The 18452-nt window shown below is 60.4% G+C and overlaps 1 protein-coding gene across 11 annotated transcripts in view; it reads left to right on the top strand.

Annotated features, from left to right (window-relative positions):
* Positions 1–18452, top strand: part of GRAMD4 (GRAM domain containing 4) — a 100462-nt gene extending 82010 nt beyond the window's left edge. For 7 of the 11 annotated variants that reach the window (XM_055252812.2, XM_063622547.1, XM_055252816.2 and 4 more), the window contains exons 6-18: positions 935–1067; positions 1739–1764; positions 1926–2017; positions 3471–3562; positions 4683–4731; positions 5963–6034; positions 6562–6605; positions 6672–6781; positions 10975–11129; positions 11795–11939; positions 12749–12842; positions 14158–14271; positions 14324–15269. In XM_055252812.2, coding sequence (XP_055108787.1) covers positions 935–1067; positions 1739–1764; positions 1926–2017; positions 3471–3562; positions 4683–4731; positions 5963–6034; positions 6562–6605; positions 6672–6781; positions 10975–11129; positions 11795–11939; positions 12749–12842; positions 14158–14271; positions 14324–14477 — 1280 coding nt within the window. In that variant the 3' untranslated portion in view covers positions 14478–15269. The other 4 variants (XM_055252813.2, XM_063622548.1, XM_063622550.1 and 1 more) reach the window with 1 other exon arrangement.

Genomic DNA, 18452 nt, shown 5'->3' with positions numbered 1-18452 from the left:
TTCACTTACGGCTGGGACGAGTGTGCTGATCTCACCTGGACCCTCCCCTTAAAAACTCTGCCAGGCTGCCTTGGGGGCGGGAAGAAGCCGCAGGAGCCTGCCCTGGCCCCATCGTCCCTGCCCGGGTGGCCTTGGGGTACGCAGACCTCAGCCCCCTTGGCCTGTGGCTCTTGAGCCTCTGCCCTGAGCCCACAGCCCCGTGGGTATGGTGACCACAGGCCCTCTGGTCCCAGGGCCCGAAACTGTGGCGAGGCGGCACCTGCTGCAGGCAGCTCCTCACTGGCCTTCTGAAGGGAGGGACTGGCCTGCACCCCTGAGTCCCCGTTCCAAGGGATTCTTCCGGTTTTCCGCGATGGAGGCCGCTTTCTAGAGGTGTTCGCTTTTGGTGAACAGTGCTGGTCATCAGCACGACGTCACCGTGCGCTCACCCTGGGCTGGCTGAGCTCGCTGGGCACCCCCAGCCCGGGACTCAGCCTCCCGCCATGCCATCCATTGGGGCAGGATATGCAGGGCTGGGGCAGTGACCTCTCCAGCTGCTTTCTGACAAGCTGGAGGTAGAAAGGGGGTTTGATGCAGACCGCTGAGGTGGGCTGAGCAGCCTGGATGGATGGGCTGCCCGCTGACGAGAGCCCAGGGTGGGCAGAGAGCCGGGGACAGGGCATGAAAAGCAGAGACCCCGCACTGAGGTCTTCATGGCCGGGGCAGCTCTGCTCTGTGCCGGTTGGTTTGCACTTGGTTTCTTCAGAGGACTGAGCCCTTCAAAGTCTCTTGTACAGGGACCCTTCATTTCCCTGCCCCACCTCCGAGCATTCCTTGTGCCCCTGCTGGCCACGCCCTTGCAGTGAGGCCCCTCCCTGCCCTGAGATTCCCGGACCAACCCCAGAACAGGCCGTGCCGCCCTGCCGCGCCCTCACCGGGCCCCTGCCCCCTACAGAGCGCCGGAGCCAGGGGCTGTCCTCGCGCCTGCAGAAGTGGTTCTACGAGCGGTTCGGGGAGTACGTGGAGGACTTCCGGTTCCAGCCTGAGGAGAACACTGTGGAGACGGAGGAACCCCTGAGCGCCCGCAGGTGGGGGTTCGCGGAGCCTGGGGCTGCCTGTGCATTAGGGGCCCCGGTCCCTGGGCTGAGGCTGCAGCGGGTGGGCCATCCTTTATCATCATGGGCCACAGCTGTCCTTGAGGCTGCTGAGAGCTCCTGGAGGCCCCGCTGTGTCCAGTCTTCTGGGGGCCATGCCTGGCAGGGGCTTGCGAGGCCCGCTTAGGTGCGGCAGAGCTGCGTGCACCCACTCTGCTCTCAGCTGTGGCTTGTGACAGTTGTGTGGGGACTCACAGGGTTCAGCCCACTGCCTGGGGCCTTCCTTGGCTCTTGAGTCCAATCAGTAAACCTTGGTTCCCTGCCAGGCACTGCCATAGGCCCTGGGGGTCCCGAGGGAGCTAGGCCAGCAAAGCTCTGCCTTTGAGGACTTCTGTTCTGGGGACGCAGGCAGGAAACGAGGGGATGATTTCGTTGGCGAGTTGCCGCTACCTTCCTAACTTGGGGAGTGGCACTGAGGTTCATCCCGGCGCACCCTGCTGTGCTGTGCTGAGCTGCCGTGCGTGGCCTTTCTGTGCACTGAAGGGGTCCCAGGCTGTTGAGACGTCCTCCCTGGCCCCTGCAGAGCCAGCAGAACTGGGCAGTGGGGACTGCAGAGCCGGCGGGTGCGTTAACCCTGGGCTCCCATCTCTCCCCTTCTCTCTTAGGTTAACTGAAAATATGAGACGGCTCAGTGAGTACCAGCGGCTCTGCGTGGCGCCCACGATGCTCAGTGTGGGTGGGGCCCATGGCGGTGGGGACTCTGGGATTCTGAGCCGAACTGACTCTCCAGGGAGATGTGGTTAAGGGCCTCCTACCCACCGTGCTGACCACTGCGGTCTGCTCTGTCCCCAGAGCGTGGTGCCAAGCCTGTCACTAACTTTGTGAAGAACCTCTCTGCCTTATCCGACTGGTACTCCGTCTACACGTCTGCCATTGCCTTCACCGTGAGTGGGTCTTCCAGGGGCCAAGCAGGGTGGGTGGGATGTGCCTGCCAGGATTCACCACATGACCAGGCACCTTCCCGGGGTAGGAGGTAGCCCCCAGGTGGCACTTCTTCAGGCCCCAGGGACATGCTCATTTCTCCTTCTGTACAGTGGGCTCACTGATGCCGGTGCCCAGCCATGGGGTGGCTTCAAGGATCAAAGATGTTGGGCGTGGCCTGGGACTAGCCTGCAGGGCTCCCTGGACAGGGCTCTGGTGCAGCCTCATCCCCCAGGGTGCCCTCGGGAAAGGCCTGTTGTCACTCACCCTGTCGTGAGTGGTCATGCTGCTGAGGTCCACAGAGCACCTGGTGCTGGGGCCAGGGGCACCTCACAAGGGGGCCCAGCCCGGCCCCTGTGAGCCATGAGTCCTGAGGGATTGGAGGACACCAGGGCCCACATTGCCAGGGCCTGGGGGAAAAGGGGTCCAGCCACCCTGCCTGGAACTGCCCTGCAGTGGCTGCCCCAGCGGGACAGGAGACTTGCTACCTGTGTCTCAGTACTTGGTCCTCTGGGGGAGCCCCCTGACCCGGGGTGGAGACTGTGCCTCCAGCACAAGGAAGATGCAGGCAGCCCACCCACTTGCTGGGGCCTCCAGGCCAGAGAGGAGGTGTCCACAGCCTGGCACTGTCCAGGGCTCCCGAAGGCAGCACTGCCCTGCTGAGCGGACCCCTTGGGAGAGGTCCCCAGATGGCCTCAGCCTGGGTCAGGCTCTCTGGGAAAGTCCCTGAAGCCCTTGGCCCTCTGCCTGCCCCAGGCACTTACCGCTCACCTGGGACATGGGCACTTTGTACACTCACAGATGAAGGCTGTGGGCCACCGGCTCCACCTTGGCCCTGGAAGGCCTCTTCTCTCGCCACCCCTCACAGATGCTTTGCGACGGGAGGCCTTTGCTGCCTGGGGTCCCACACGCTCCTGTGCTGTGTCTTGTCACTAAGAGATGAGCCCAAGATTTGGACGTGCCTTCCAGGCCTCACCTCCATCCCCTGCCCTGTGCACATCTGCTCTGTGTCCCAGGCTTTGTGCTGGGCATAGATGGTGCCTGGCATGAAGGTGGCCACGGGCATGCATGTGGCTCGCCCCTCAGCAGTGCTTGGCCGCCTCGCCCAGCCAGGCTGAGTCCTGGTGATGCCCCAAGTCTGGTGCGTGGGAGCCAAACCGGGGCAGGCAGGACCCAGGACATGCTTCTGTCCCCAGGACGGGCTTCTTCCTGGGTGTCTCCTGGCTTCCACCAGCAGCTGTTAAACCAGGGAAGCAACCCTTCCTCATCAGATGCGCCCTCATCCCTGAGTGTCTGGAGAGCCAAGGGGTGGCCTGGTCTCCCCACTGGGGCCGCCTGGTTGTGGGAGGCAGGAGGGATGTGCCTCGTCCTGATCAAAGCTGTCAGGAGGTCTAACGCCCTGTCTTTCACCCGCAGGTGTACATGAATGCCGTGTGGCACGGCTGGGCCATCCCATTGTTCTTATTTCTAGCAATTCTGAGGTTATCCCTCAATTACCTCATCGCCAGGTAGGTGAGCTGGTTTGTTGCGGCCGCTTTATCCCACCGCGTGCATGGCTATGCTGTCTCCCTGCGTCTCACACAACTGTGACCCCAGCTGGGTATGTCATGCACTGACGTTTCGGGGGTGGTCCCCTGACAGGCTCCAGAGACCCCCAGGCAGGGTGGCTGCCCCCTCCCTGGTTTGCTAGAGATGGTAGTGGGAAGTTCCCAAATCCCCCAGCAGCTCCTTCCCCGGGCGGCCAGCAGAGCCAGGGCCATTCCAGCACCTACCCGAACACTGCAGGGGACTTCTCCCCAACCTCAGTGGGTGGGTGGGTAAAGCAAACGGCTCCACGCCCCGGAAGGTTCCCGCTGGCTGCCTGTCGGAGATGAGCCTGCTGGGGAGGATCTGGACCGGGAATGAGTACCAGTCGCCTGCAGACAGCACGCCCGTGTGACCGATGCGTTAATCCCAACCCCGGCCTGAGTCAGGGCCCTCGTGTCACCCCTTATACACCCTCTGAGCACCCCCTCCCTGTGGAGGCTGAGGGGGACTCTGGGAAGCCCACGCCCTGGGGCAGACCCCTAGTCCCTGCACTCCAGGGTCCTTCTTAGCCTGCGGTTACCCCCAGGAGTGAACCTCAGCCTTGCGCCGAGGCTGAGGGAAGAGCTGTGATTTCGTACTTTGACTTGGCCACATTCAAAAGTTTGCACTTTTATGCACCAACGTTTCCAGATGGTTCTCTGTGCCTGCCCCGGTTGGCTCATTTGAAAATGTTTTTTGTAGAAATCACTGAAATACTCGGGAAGGTGTTGTTGGTACCCAGAGCTAGGGCAAGATCAGCTTGGACACTTGCTGATGCCACTTTGGATGTTGAAGGGCCACCCTACCCCACACCACTGGCCACTTTTAAATATGTCCCCTCTGCCCAGAAGGGCCCCAGGGGAGGGGCTGGTGAGGGTGACAGGAGTTGTCTGCTCTCACAGCAGGGGGTTCCGGGAGGACCTTTTCTCCCCATTGGGCAGCACAGAAGGACCTAGAAGGGACCCCTCCAAGCCCAGCTGGGCGTGCAGGGCTGGTGATTCGATGCCATCCCCTGACTCAGGTGGCACTGTCCTAAAGGTATGTGTGTTTTCTGTTCGTCAGGGGGTGGCGGATACAGTGGAGCATCGTGCCGGAAGTGTCTGAGCCCGTGGTAAGTCCCTGGAGGGTGCACGGTCTCTTCCGACCGTCTCCATCACGTCAGGCCTCACAGCCTCTTGGCACCGCTCGGGGAAGCCTCTGGATGAGGCCACGTGATCATCCCTGGGAGCCCTGTCCTGGCCTGAGGAGGAGGGAGGAGCAGGCCAGCCCCTCCCTAGCCCCGAGCCCCGCTAGGCCGCACGCCTGGCCCCACATTCTAGGCCAGGCTTGGCTGTGCAAGAAGCAGATTGCCTGGCCCTGGCCTGTCCTAGCTGAGGCTTCCCAGCTAGGATGTGGTGTGGCAGGGGTGGGGGACATTGAGGGGCTGCTATAGCCCCCGCAACCTCCCCACGTAGGGTGGTGAACAGGAGGCTGGACAGGTGGGCCTGTTCCCATCTGAGATTCAAGGGCCCACCTCTCGGAGCTTGCAGTGAGCCGAGATCCCTCCACTGCACTCCAGCCTAGGCAACAGAGCAAGACTCTGTCTCAAGAAAACAAAACAAGGACAACAAAAAACCCACCTCTGGCCCACTGCCTAACTTTGTAAATAAAGTTTTATTGGCACATAGACACACCCATTCATTTACATACTGCAGCGGCTGCTTTTGCACTACGGTTGAGTAGCTGACAGACCACATGGCCCTGGAAGCCAAAAATCTTTACTATCTGGCCCTTTACAGAAGTTTGCTCTAGAGGGAGACCCCGGCCCATGGGGCAGGACCACTGGGCGTGGGCAGAAGGGAGGCCTCGCTGCCTCCAGGGGCCTAGTTGGGTATCTCAGTGCCTGTTTCTTGCATGGAGCACCAGGGGTCAGGGGAAGTACCTGGAGGAGGCAGGCTGTTGCCCGCCCAGCACTGAGACCGGGAAGACCTTGAGAGGCTCTTAATGAATGGGAGACAAGCAGGACCAGGGCTCCCATTGGCTGGGCCTCAGTGTCCCTGCCTGTAAGTGAGGGAGGGCAGCTGTGAAGGTGAACTGTGAGGCAGAGCCTCTGCTCAGCCATTGCAGGGGCAGCTCTGCCCCACTCCTGTAGTGCACCCAGAGTGAGGGGCACAGGGTGAGATGTCACCATCAGCCCAGAGGGCTGTCCTCCTGATGCCAGGTCTCTAAGGGATGTCCCATCCCCCCTGGCTGTGTGGGGACAGCAGAGTCCCTGGGGCTGGGAGGGCGCCACACTGTTTTGTCAGTAGTTTTTCTGAACTGTTAAATTTCAGTGGAAAATTCTCTTTCCCCTTTTACTGAAGGAACCTCCAAAGGAAGACCTGACTGTGTCTGAGAAGTTCCAGCTGGTGCTGGACGTCGCCCAGAAAGCCCAGGTACTGCCACGGGCGCCGGCCAGGGGTGTCTCTACGCCGGCCGGGGTGTGTCTACGCTGGCCATGGGCACCAGCCAGTGGTGTCTCTACGCTGGCCAGGGGTGTGTGTGCCTTTGCTGGCCTGGGGTAGGTCTCCGCCGGCCTCAGCCGCTGCCAGCTGACCTGTAGTCACCCTGCCCTTGGATGGTCATTACAGCAACTCTGGTGGGTGGGAAAGGGGCCTACTGATTCAGCCTCTGTGGACGGTGCGCCAGGGCCTGGGTGGAGCCCCCCCTCCCTCCCCACCGCTCCTGGCCAGGGTTGAGCGCCCCTGAGAAGGACTCAGGCCCGGATCTGCTGTTGCCGTGAGCATGGTCACCTCTGCCCTAGACCAGAGCTGCGCCTTCCCCGGCCTAGGAGCAGCTGGGCAGGACCGCGGGGCTCTGAGTGACCTCAGGGCTGCCCGACCTGGAGGCCCTCTTGGCGTCTCGGTGTGACTGATAGCCCAGGCGCGGGGGCTGTTGTAATCGTTGTTTCTCCTTCACACAGAACCTTTTCGGGAAGATGGCTGACATCCTGGAGAAGATCAAGAAGTAAGTCCTGCCCCCCACCCCGGCCCTGCGGCGCCCGCCCGGCCTGAGCCTCCTGTCTCCTTCCAGCTTGTTCATGTGGGTCCAGCCGGAGATCACACAGAAGCTGTATGTGGCACTCTGGGCTGCCTTCCTGGCCTCCTGCTTCTTCCCCTACCGCCTGGTGGGGCTCGCTGTGGGTAAGTAGATGCACCTGTGGCCTGTAGCTTTAGGAGGGGGGGACACAGGCGTCCGCATGCCACCAGTGTCTGCAAGAGCTGTTAAAATCACCTGGCGATCCTTCCTCTGCTTTTTGTAACAAATGTTTCAATTTGGGAGAAGTGAAGCCCATCTGAGATTGAGGGATAAGGTGATTGTTTCTTAAATCAAGAAGCCCTCCGCTTACAAGGCCCCCGTGTCTCCTGCAAAGTGGGAGGAGCTGGAAGACCCAAGACCCAGGATAGCAGGCCCTGGGGATGTCAGGGAGTTTCCCTGGGCAGGACACGCCTCTTGGGGTACCCGTGGGCTCAGGGGTGATAGTTGTGGGGAGCCTGAGAGCCTGGTTTGATGTGCAGGGAGGTTGGTTGTAGCTGATGAGTTTGGTGACATCATGTGAAGCCAAGGGTCACATCCACTAAAACACTCATCTGCAGAGATGGCGGTGGGGAAGGAGGGCGCCGGCTGGTGGTGAGGACCGGGCTGTGCCGGGAGGTGGTTGGGGTGTGGTGGCCCCTCCTCACCCCAGGAGGCGCTCATCCACTGCTGCCCAGCATGCTCTCTTCCCTCCTTTCTCTTTTCTTTTTTCTTGCTTCCCTCCTTTCTTTTTGTCTTTCTCTTTCTCCTCGATTTTGTCTTTCTTTCTTTCTTTTTTTTTTTTTGAGACAGAGTGTCGCTCTGTCACCCAGGCTGGAGTGCAGTGGCGTGATCTCGGCTCACTGTAATGTAACCTCCTGGGTTCAAGTGATTCTCCTGCCTCAGCCTCCCAAGTAGCTGGGACTACAGGCACCCGCCACCACGCCCAGCTAATTTTTTTTTTGTATTTTTAGTAGAGACGGGGTTTCACCTTATTGGCCAGGCTGGTCTCGAACTCCTGACCTCAGGCCATCTGCCCACCTCGGCCTCCCAAAGCGCTGGGATTATCGGTGGGAGCCACTGCGCCCAGTCTCTTCTGTTTTGTTTTGTTTTGTCTTATCTTGTCTTGTCTTGTTTTGTCTTTTCTTTTTCTTTTCTTTTCTTTCTCTTTTCCTCAATAACAACGATCCAGTGTCTGACATGGGCCACACACTGGCATGTGGGAGCAAGGCCGCCAGGGTCCTGTCCTTGAGGGGCAGGTGGGACTCGCCTAAGCCCAAGCAGGACAGCGTGTGCGGTTGTAGAACCCACAAAGCCAGGGGTGGGAAGAGCTCTGTGCTGGAGTCGGGAAGTCAGACCCTGGCCTCTCAGCAGTCTAGGCTGGGCATGCCGCTCAGAGGAGCAGTAGGGGGCTGTGTCTGTGTGGAAGAGCAGATGCCCCCTGCCGCGTTTCCTGAATGAATGCCTTTGCCATAACGCAAGCCCGACCCTAGCCGTGACCCAGCGTAACTGCTGGTGGGAGGACAGGCCTCTCTGGACGCAGCAGGGCTGAGCTCTCCAACAGCAGCTCACTGTGGCCATCAGGTGGCATCACCAGGAGTGGGCAGAGCCAGATCTGATCAGACCCTTACCCGACAATGCCCTGGAGCCCCTCTGGCTAGCACCGAGGACTCCAGGCTCATGAGTGGGTAGATGACCACTGTGACCTCCGGTTGGACCCCTGGGCCTGGGTCCAGGTGCCGAGGCTCCAGGGCTGCAGTGCACTTGCGGCCCTGGACAGCTCCAGGGTAGGCCACCCTCCACGGGGAGCCTGGGGGTGTGCACCTGGGTCTTGGTGTCCTGGATCTGCCCTGCTGTCGTTTTTTTTCAAGACAGAGTCTCAGTCTGTCTCACCCAGGCTGGAGTGCAGTGGCACGATCTTGGCTCACTGCAACCTCCGTCCCCCGAGTTTAAGTGATTGTCCTGCCTCAGCCTCGGGAGTAGCTGGGATTACAGGGGTGCACCACCACACTCAGCTAATTTTTGTATTTTTAATAGAGACGAGGTTTCACCATGTTGGCCAGGCTGGTATTGAACCCCTGACCTCATGATCTGCCCACCTCGGCCTCCCAAAGTGCTGGGATTCCAGGCGTGAGCCGCTGCGCCCAGCCCCTGCTGTCCTTTTTTGTGACAACCAGTGTGGTTTGGGTTCTCGCAACCACACTGAGATCACCACTGCCACTGGGCAGCAGTGACCCTGCCAGGTGTGGGCCAAGATGGCATTCCTGGCTCATCGGTGCCCACGTGTCTGTTTGCAGTGCTGACAAGGGACCTCAGCTTAGAGGGGCAGAGGCTGCCTGCTCCAAGCAAGGATGGCCCCAGCTGGGACTTGGGCTGTCTTGAGCTGAGCTGTCCCTCCCGGGTCGGCCACCACGTGGAGGAGGCCTGGGAGCTCAGTCCAGTCAGCCAAGGGGGTGGTCCTGGCCCTGCCCCTCCCCACACCTAGCATCTTTCAAGAATCAACAAGTTGTCCAGGCACGGTGGCTCACGCTTGTAATCCCAGCACTTTGGGAGGCCGAGGTGGGTGAATCACTTGAGGTCAGGAATTCGAGACCAGCGTAGCCAACATGGTGAGAATTTTGTATTTCTACCAAAAATACAAAATTTAGCCGGGTGTGGAGCTTGCAGTGAGCCGAGATTGCACCACTGCACTCCAGCCTGGGCGACAGAGCAAGACTGTCTCAAATAAAAAAATTAAAATTAAAATAAAAAAAAATTAGCCGGGCGTGGTGGCAGGCACCTGTAGTCCCAGCTACTCGGGAGGCTGAAGCAGGAGAATGGCGTGAACCCGGGAGGCGGAGCTTGCAGTGAGCCGAGATCGTGCCACTGCACTCCTGCCTGGGTGACAGAGCAAGACTCTGTCTCAAAAATAAGATAAGATAAATAAAATAAAATATAAAATAAAATAAAATTTAGCCAGTTGTGGTGGTAGGCTCCCAGCTACTCGAGAGGCTGAGGCAGGAGAATCGCTTGAACCCGGGAGGTTGCAGTGAGCTGAGATCGAGCCATTGCACTCCAGCCTGGGCAACAGAGCAAGACTCCGTCTCAAAAAAAAAAGAATCAACAAGTTGAGAATTGGGGTCAAAAAGTCTGACTTGATTGATGAATTTCTGTGAAAATGTCCTACAAAGGCAAAAAACGAAACAGGCATGGCTTTATCAATCCCTTTATAGCACAGATAGTACATGCAACTCTGACCCTGGGGCCCCTGCAGGGAGGGCCTGCCATGTCTGCTCTGGTCTGGCGGGCTGGGCACTGTGGGCAGCGAGACAGCCCCCAGCACTGGGAGGGGCACCTGGAGAGACCAGAACTCCTGACAGTTTTCGCTGCCCAGAGGGGTGCGTCAGGAGGTGTGTGGGGGCCGGACCTGCCTCCCATCCCTGCGTCTGTTGCCAGCTGGGGTCCTGGGGCGCAGCCAGGCCCGGCTCTTCTGAGGTCATGCTTAGTAGAGGGACTGACCATGATTATGTCAGGTGACAGTGCTGGGGAGAAAACGGAACTGGCGGAGGGGAGCCTGCGAGGGCGTGGCTGGGAGCCGTCTGAGCAGCTGGTCATGGGAGGCCGCCTCAGCAGGGATGGGCCAGGCGTGGGGGACACCCAGTTGAAGGAGGGCAGGTGGGAGGGGATTTGGGGAGGGATTGCCATGGAGGGACCTCAGATTCGGTGCCAGGTGTGGGGAATTGGGGCAGAGGAGGCACAGTCTTGAAGTGTTTTAGGTGGGTCAAGAACAGCCCTGAGCTAGGCGGAGTTGGAGAGAGAAGTGAGGGGCATTGGATGGGGGGTTCCTAGCAGAGCTGAGGGGTCTTAGTGGGAGTGGGTGGGGCACTGGCAGTGGGGCCCTCGCCTGGGGTTGAGAGCTGGAATGGGCCCCAGGGGAGCGAGGCTGGGGGCGTCCAGGGTGAGGACTGAGCGAGCAGCTGGACTCTCACATCCAGGCTCAGGGTGGAGGGTGCCAATCTGGAGGCGGGAGGTGCCGGACCATCACCCTGAGTAGGTCTTAAGTGGGTCTTTAGTGGATCTGGCCTGTTTGGAGGGCGGAGCCACCACTTTGCAGGTGGGCGGGACAGGGCTCAAGGAGAGCCTTGAAGGGTTGCTGGGAGCACTCCCTGAACTGCTGGGCAGCTGATGGTGCCCTTCAGTGCCAAGGGGAAGGTGGGGAGGAGCCCGCTGGGGAGGGGCCATAGTGCCAATCTGGGAGGCGGGAGGTGCCGGAACCATCACCCTGAGTAGACTGGCACAGCTGCAGAGCTTAGATGGAGCGTGCTGTGTCCCCTGCTCTCAGGACTCTACGCTGGTATCAAGTTCTTCCTCATCGATTTCATCTTTAAACGCTGCCCGAGGCTGCGAGCCAAGTACGACACGCCCTATATCATCTGGAGGAGTCTCCCCACCGACCCGCAGCTCAAGGAGCGCTCCAGCGCCGCCGTCTCACGCAGGGTGAGCCCGGCCCCCAGCTGCGGGGATGGGGGGCCACGACGCCAGGCATCCCCAGGCCCACAGTGCTGTGTTCACCTCTGGCTCATTTAGAGTCTGTTTCTTCAATTATATGGAGTCCTTAAAATGTGAAGGTTTTTTTTTTTCCCTGTTACCACTGCGGTTATTGAGGCCCATCCAGCCCCTCCCAAGCCCAGAGCAACACCTGGGGCCTGGCCATGATGACTGAGAGCCAGCGGGCCTGGGAGTGACCCCTCCATGGGGGTGCCCGGCCCCTGCCGTCCCTGACAGTGAGGCTCTGGCGCTGAGACAAGGCAGCTTGAGAAGGGCCCCCTTGGAGCCACAGGCTGGCACTGGGCCATGTTTCATTCACAGTCACAGGCCCTCCAGTTGCGCAGCACAGCATCCCAGCCTGGACCATGGGGAATGAGCGGGCATCGGTGCTCCCCTTGGGGCGGCTCAGACGAGTCAGGAGGGTTGCTGGGCTCTCCCCACTGAGGTGAGGTGGCCCTGCCTGGAAGAAGGAGCCGCACTGGGCCAGAAGGGACCTGGGGAACGTCTTCCCAAATTTGGATCCCAGCTTTTGGGGGCTGTGTGTGCGGCCAGCGCATCTGGGTGCTGCGGGCCTGGGCAGCGGGCCTGACCTCGACACTGTTTGCTGTTGGCAGCTGCAGACGACCTCGTCACGGAGCTATGTGCCCAGTGCACCAGCTGGCCTGGGTAAAGAGGAGGACGCCGGCCGCTTCCACAGCACCAAGAAGGGCAATTTCCACGAGATCTTCAATCTGACAGAAAATGAGCGTCCGCTGGCGGGTATGTGTGCTGTGAGTCTGAGGCCAGACCGAGCACAGGCACAGACTGAAGGCCCATTGGGGGGCGCTGTGGGTGCAGGAGGGAGTCGCCCTGTGACAGGCCAGAGGATCTCTCAGGATGGCGTTCACATCCCACTGCCCCAGGACCCCAAGAGGAGTGCAGGAGCTGGGGGTCATGAGAACTCTGCAGGCTACAGGGGAGGAGGGCGTGCCCGTGGGGAGAGCCGTCCACGCTGCAGCCCTCCCCTGACAGCAGGCGTGCAGGCGACACGCTGGGGAGAGTCCAGGGCGAGGCGTCAGGGCCTGCAGGGCACTGGCAGGGGGTCTGCCCCTGGTTCCATCGTGTCTGGAGAAACAAGAGCCACCAGGGGAGAGGTGACTCAGGAGCCTGGGGACAGGTCAGCCCTCCCAAAGGGACCTCCTGTTAAACTAAACCGGGCAGCCCGAGGTGTGTGATGAGCGGCTGCAGAGGCGGCTGTGGAGAACGGAGCTTCGTCCTTTGCTGAGCCCTGGCCCTGCTGGTCTTGGTGGAGGTGGTGTCCTGGCCACACTGACTTCTGTTGCTCCCTGCTCTGCCTGGGTGCTTTTACTTTAAAAACCCTGCCGGTGCCTGGTGAAGAGGAAACACCTGTTTTCCACCCTCCGGGGCCACCTCACTCTTGCCGGCACGCCTTCCTCTTGCTGTGGATGTGACGTGAGCGCAGTGGGCGGATGTCAGGATCTGAGAGTCAGGGCTCCCGGGTCCCAGCGTCAGGTCAGAGGCTGAGTACTTCCAGTGGAAAGCGTGACAGGCGGGACTTCTCCCATTAGTGTGCGAGAATGGCTGGCGCTGCTGCCTCATCAACAGGGACCGGAAGATGCCCACGGACTACATCAGGAACGGGGTGCTCTACGTCACGGAGAAGTGAGTGCAGCCGTGGGGCCCTGTGTGGCTGCAGGGGAGGGGGCGCAGGAGGCTGCCTGGGCCCTGGGGTGGTGCAGCTGGCCCAGTGCGGGTTTTCCTGAGTGGTGACCCCGGCCTCTCCCACGCTCTGCTCTTGCCGGCTGTCTGGGCTCCCAGAGGAAAGGTGTTGCCTCCAAGCTGGACGTGGCCTGGGCCGCACTGCTGCCATCCTAGGCTGGCGGGGATGCTGTCTCCTCTGGGGCCCAAGCAGTTCATGGAGACAAGGGGCAGAGTCTCCCAAGGAGGGGACCACGTGGGGACCTGCTAACGCCGAGGCCCTGGGTCCTTGTTGCTGTCTGAGACACAGTAGCCAGAAGAGGGCTTTGACTCTTCTCTGCAAGAACAAGACTTACCCTTGCTACACCCCAAACCCCCGAAATCCCAGATGCGGGAGTGGGAGAGCTGGCCTGGGGATGGGGTCTATTCTTGGTCTTGCCTGGCCCTCGGCTACCCCGTCCCCCACACCTGCAGCCGTGGCCAAGGCCCCACCTCCCCTCTGCTTCTTGCAGAGGAGGTGACCTGGACACTCCCAGCTAGGGCTCCAGGACACCTGTGTCGCTCGCTGGGAATCCCAGGGGAATGGGCAGTCTTAGGTTTCACGCAGAGCAGTGGCCGTGAGTGTCTCACACAGAGCAGTGGCTGTGAGTGTCTCAGAGCAGTGGCCGTGAGTGTCTCAGAGCAGTGGCCGTGAGTGTCTCACACTGAGCAGTGGCCGTGAGTGTCTCAGAGCAGTGGCCGTGAGTGTCTCACACTGAGCAGTGGCCGTGAGTGTCTCAGAGCAGTGGCCGTGAGTGTCTCACACTGAGCAGTGGCCGTGAGTGTCTCAGAGCAGTGGCCGTGAGTGTCTCACACTGAGCAGTGGCCGTGAGTGTCTCAGAGCAGTGGCCGTGAGTGTCTCAGAGCAGTGGCCGTGTCTCACACAGAGCAGTGGCCAGGAGTGTCTCACACAGAGCAGTGGCCGTGAGTGTCTCACATAGAGCAGTGGCCGTGAGTGTCTCAGAGCAGTGGCCGTGAGTGTCTCACACAGAGCAGTGGCCATGTCTCACACAGAGCAGTGGCCGTGAGTGTCTCAGAGCAGTGGCCGTGAGTGTCTCACATAGAGCAATGGCTGTGAGAGCGGTGGCCATGAGTGTTTCACAGGTGCTGTGTCTGGTGGGAAGGGAGCGTCTCTGTCCATCCCACTGGGGGCTGAGGGGCAGCCCCGGGAGACCCCCACCTGGTGGGAGCGTGCTCTGGTTCAAGAGCCAGGCGACGCCTCTGTCCGTTCGCCTTCCAGTTACTTGTGCTTCGAAAGCTCCAAATCCGGGTCCTCCAAGAGGAACAAAGTCATCAAGCTGGTGGACATCACGGACATCCAGAAGGTTGGTGCACCCACCAGCCCCCGTGTTTTCTTCGTCACCTGACAGAGGCTGGCGAGGCTTTCCTTATAGACCTCTGCCAGCCTCTGTCAGCATCTGGGCACTGCGGCCATGCTGGCCGGCCATGGTCTGTTTCCTTGACTTGAGTCCCCACGTCCCTGTGGGTCCACCCCTGCCCTGGGGTCCACTTGCCTGGACCGTGTGTCTCAAAGTGGAGGGGCTGGGTTGGAGCCCATGAGGTCAGGCCCCAAGCCCTGCTCTGGCTGCTGTGTTCCCCACCCCTCGTGTTTGGGACCCTCCCCATCAAGAAAAGATGGGGGCCCTGAGCTCCTGCCTCGGACGCAGGTTTTCCGGTGAGAGCTCAGACGGTCGCACCCGCTCTGGGCATTTTCTCAGCATTTTCCCGTCACATGGAATGAGCAGGTGGGCGTGGCCACAGGTGCCTGTGGTCCCTTGTTTTCTGGGACAGGAAGGCTCAGTGAGGCACTGGCAGGCACACTCGGCCAGAGTGGTCAGGGCCTCCAGCTCCCTCCCAGCTCCGAGCGTCCTGGGCATGTTCACATTGGCACAACGGGCACTCCCGGCCCCATGGCAGTTCTGGGTCATCTCTCCCATCCGGCTCTGGAAAAAAGGGTGCAGTCAGGTGACCAGAAAGGGTGAGTTCAGGGCTGGGGTCCTTCCAGCCTGCCTCTTGGGATTGGCAGTGCTGACAGATGGCCCTCCTGGTGCCAGGCCCTGAAAGCGAGTTCTGGGGCCGAGTGCCCACCGTCAGCCTCCTCGGGCCTGCTTGTCTCTGACCTTCCTCAGGCCAGCTGGCCGGCGGTCTGGGCTGGGGTGGGACAGGCCCTTTACAGGTCTGGTGTCTCGGCCACAAAGTGAGGAGGTGCCCACAGGCCCTTACTTTCTGTTGCTTGGAAGTCCCACGTGCCCGTGGGCCCTACTGCCTGTGTGCCCAGTGGAGGAGGATGTCCTGGGCCTGTGGAGGGCTGTGCCTCCCTGTCCCCAGGAGAGACCTGTGGTGACAGCCATGCTTTGCCTTTCAGTACAAGGTCCTGTCTGTCCTCCCAGGCTCAGGCATGGGGATTGCCGTGTCGACGCCATCCACCCAGAAAGTAGGTGCCGGGCAGGGGGGCCGCCAAGGGGTTGGTGTGGGCCCAGGGGCCTGGCTCTGAGCAACCCTGGGACCAGCGTGGGGCAGACAGCCAGAGTTTTAGTTTGGGCAGCAGGGTCACAAAGCCGCCCCCTCGCTCGCAGCAGCTAGAGCCTGGGGTTGCGTCCAGGTTGGGTTGGAAATCTCGCTGGGACCATGGAGTCATGGGACAGACAGGGATGTTGGGCATGGGGGTCCCCCGACTCAGTGACTCGGGAGGAGGGAGGCACGGGGCTGAAGCCTGGCTCCCCTCTGCCTCTCGGCTAGAGCCTGGCTCCGGGTGGTGGGGGGACACCAGTCTTTTGCACCCAGACCCATGTGACTGCGTGCTGGCCTGAGGCTGGTCTTGGACTTCATCTTGGTCCTGGTCCTGGTGCCAGCCTGGCTGTGCCACACTCACTGGTGGCATTTCTTCCCTGCCAGCCGCTCGTGTTTGGTGCCATGGTGCACAGGGATGAGGCCTTCGAGACCATTCTCAGCCAGTACATCAAGATCACCTCAGCGGCAGCGTCTGGCGGGGACAGCTAGTATTGACTTGCCCGGGACGTTGCTGGAATTTTTTTTTTTTTTTTTTTTTTAAACGATTTGGTAGTGGAAACAATTGGACATCCTCATGAGCTTTTGCAATAATTCTCCTGGGCTGTGGTTCTATTGTGTTGACCTCTGCGTTGTATCGACCAAGAAGGGGCCAGGGCTCACAGGGACGGGGTGCCCCTCTCCCGCAGGGCACGTCAGGCGCCTCTGAGGGCCACCTGAGGACTGGGGGAGGGGGCGGAGGCCCTCGGGGGCCCGTGGAGAAGACGCACAGGACCCCTGGCCCCGCCCTTCTCCGTTCCAGCCTGGACGGAGAAACCTCTCCAGCCACCCTGAGAGGTTCTCTCAACCTTATGTCCTGCTCTCCAGAGGCCGGAAGCTCGTCCACCACCAAAGCCATAGCTGAAGAGTGCGGGGCCCTTCCTCCTGGGGACAGAAATATGTTGTCAAGGAGGGATATGGGGGCCTTTCACCAACCACCGAGAAACGGGCCTGGCGGTCCTCCTTCCTCTTACATGAGACCCTCCTGTGGCATTTGCCCTTGGTGCCGCGCTGGGGCCGGGCGCAGCGACCCTGCCTGTGCCCCACACTCGCTCCACGGGAACAAGGAGGGTGAGAAGGACCCACCCCTCGCCTGCCCTCAGTGTCTTTGGTGGCGCCTTCCTTGCTGGCCTGCAGGGTGCTCAGCACCGTGTCTGTAGGGGCCCGCCTGCTGCTCTCGGCCTGACACGCCGGCCAGGAGTTCTGTAGTTGGGGACCAGTAAGGGCACAGGATGGTGCAGGTAAAAGCACATCTTTCTCACACTTTGCTCTTTGGAAGGCCCAGGAGAACATCCGCGAAGGCTGTTGGAGGTGCTCTGGGCACTGTGGCATGTCTGGCACATGGCCTCCAGGCTGCGGTTGCCTGGGTTGGTTGGGGGAGGGAGTGGGCAGGAGTGTTCCGGGACCATGGTGGCCCAGGCTGCAGCTGCCTTTGGGCCATCCGAGAGGCTCTGGCAGCCCCTGTGCTTTAGGGAGCAACTGTGAGCGGAGCCTAGAGGCTTGGGCCTGCACTGCCTGCAGCCAACATGCGACAGTGTTCCCTCCCCCGCGTGCCTAGCAGGTGCCAGTCCGGGCACAGACCCCCCCAGCCCCTGCCCCGCCCCAGGGAAGCCTGGGCTTCCCGGGAACAAGATGGCATTTGTGGAGGGAGCGCCCGCAGGCCTGGCTTGCTGGGGCCGCCTGCACTGGGCTGAAGGGAGGGAAAGGCGGCCTGGGCCTCCTGGAAGGAGGTGGCCGTCCCTCGGGCCTGCGCGTCTGCTGGGGCGGATCCCGAAGCTCCCTCAGCTTGTCCTGAGTCCCTTGGGTGTCGTTGAGATTGTTGTTTTTTGAAGAAACAGAAGATTATATTTTTTACAGAGAGCAAGCTGTTTTTCTTATTTTTGTATCATTTTTCAGATGTAATTTTTACCTTTGCTCCGATCCTCATTTGCTGGTGTGGGTGAGGGATCCGGCGGCATAGGCTGGTTTCACCCCCTTCACGAGGGGCTGCAGGGTCACACGCTGGTGCCGGCGGTGCTTTGGGGGGAGCTGCGCCGATCACCAGATTAAGCACCTCCTATCCCAGGCGGTGGAGTGGAGCCCCCGTGGCTCTGGACTGCGCGGATGTCGGTGTCAGGATGACCACACGGCGGCCTTTCCCAAATGGGGACAGAACCCACTCTGAGCCGTGAGTCTGGCCCCTGTAGGGGACCGGCTCTCTTGGTGCACCAGGGGTGGGGGACACACCCCAGTGAACCCCACCTTGGCGCCTGAGGCAACACAGGGTGGGCACTGACCCACCTCCAGGGACGGCTGCAGAGGCAGCGCCCACAGACGATGGCCACACCTCTCTCCCCAGGGCCTGGCGGTGCCCAAGGGTGGGGCCGGGGCCTCAGGGCCAGTGAGCGCCTCTTCCTAGGTGCTGGGATTCAGTCCCCAAACACAGCGGGAGGGGTCCCTGGGGCAGATGGGGCTTCTTTCCCAGCGTCGGGTGGTCTAGTTCGAGTCCCTTTTGTGGAGAAAGGGAGATGAAAACTGACCACGTGCCAGGTGTGGCCGCAGCACCCCAGGGAGGGCCACATTCGGGGAGCGGGGGGGTGTGGGAGAGCCACTGATTGGCTCTGCTGCCAGCACAGGCCCCTCCCTGGAAGTCCTCGGGAGTGGAGCGCGGACTGCACGGGCTCTGGGCTCCCCATGGAGAGAAGCTGGTGGAGAGAAGCTGTAGTTTTTACCAGATTGTGCACATCTGGGCAGATGTTTAATTTCTATGACTAATCACTGAACTAGATGAATGTTAAATTTTTTATGTCTGAAGCCTGAGTCTATTTTGGATCTGTAAATAATCATTGCCAGTGTGACTTTTGTTCAACAAAAGGATTGTACTGTATTAAGAACTGATGAAAAAAATTCTCCTGTAACATTTTTTTAAGAAAACTTTGTTTGTTTAAAGAAAAAGTATTGTATAAATTATAATTTTTATTTAAATAAACCTAAAATGCTTTGTGCTAA

Source organism: Symphalangus syndactylus, chromosome 18 (assembly GCF_028878055.3).
Source record: "Symphalangus syndactylus isolate Jambi chromosome 18, NHGRI_mSymSyn1-v2.1_pri, whole genome shotgun sequence".
NCBI classification, from domain to species: Eukaryota; Metazoa; Chordata; class Mammalia; order Primates; family Hylobatidae; genus Symphalangus; species Symphalangus syndactylus.
This window is presented reverse-complemented; position numbering and strand designations above follow the sequence as displayed.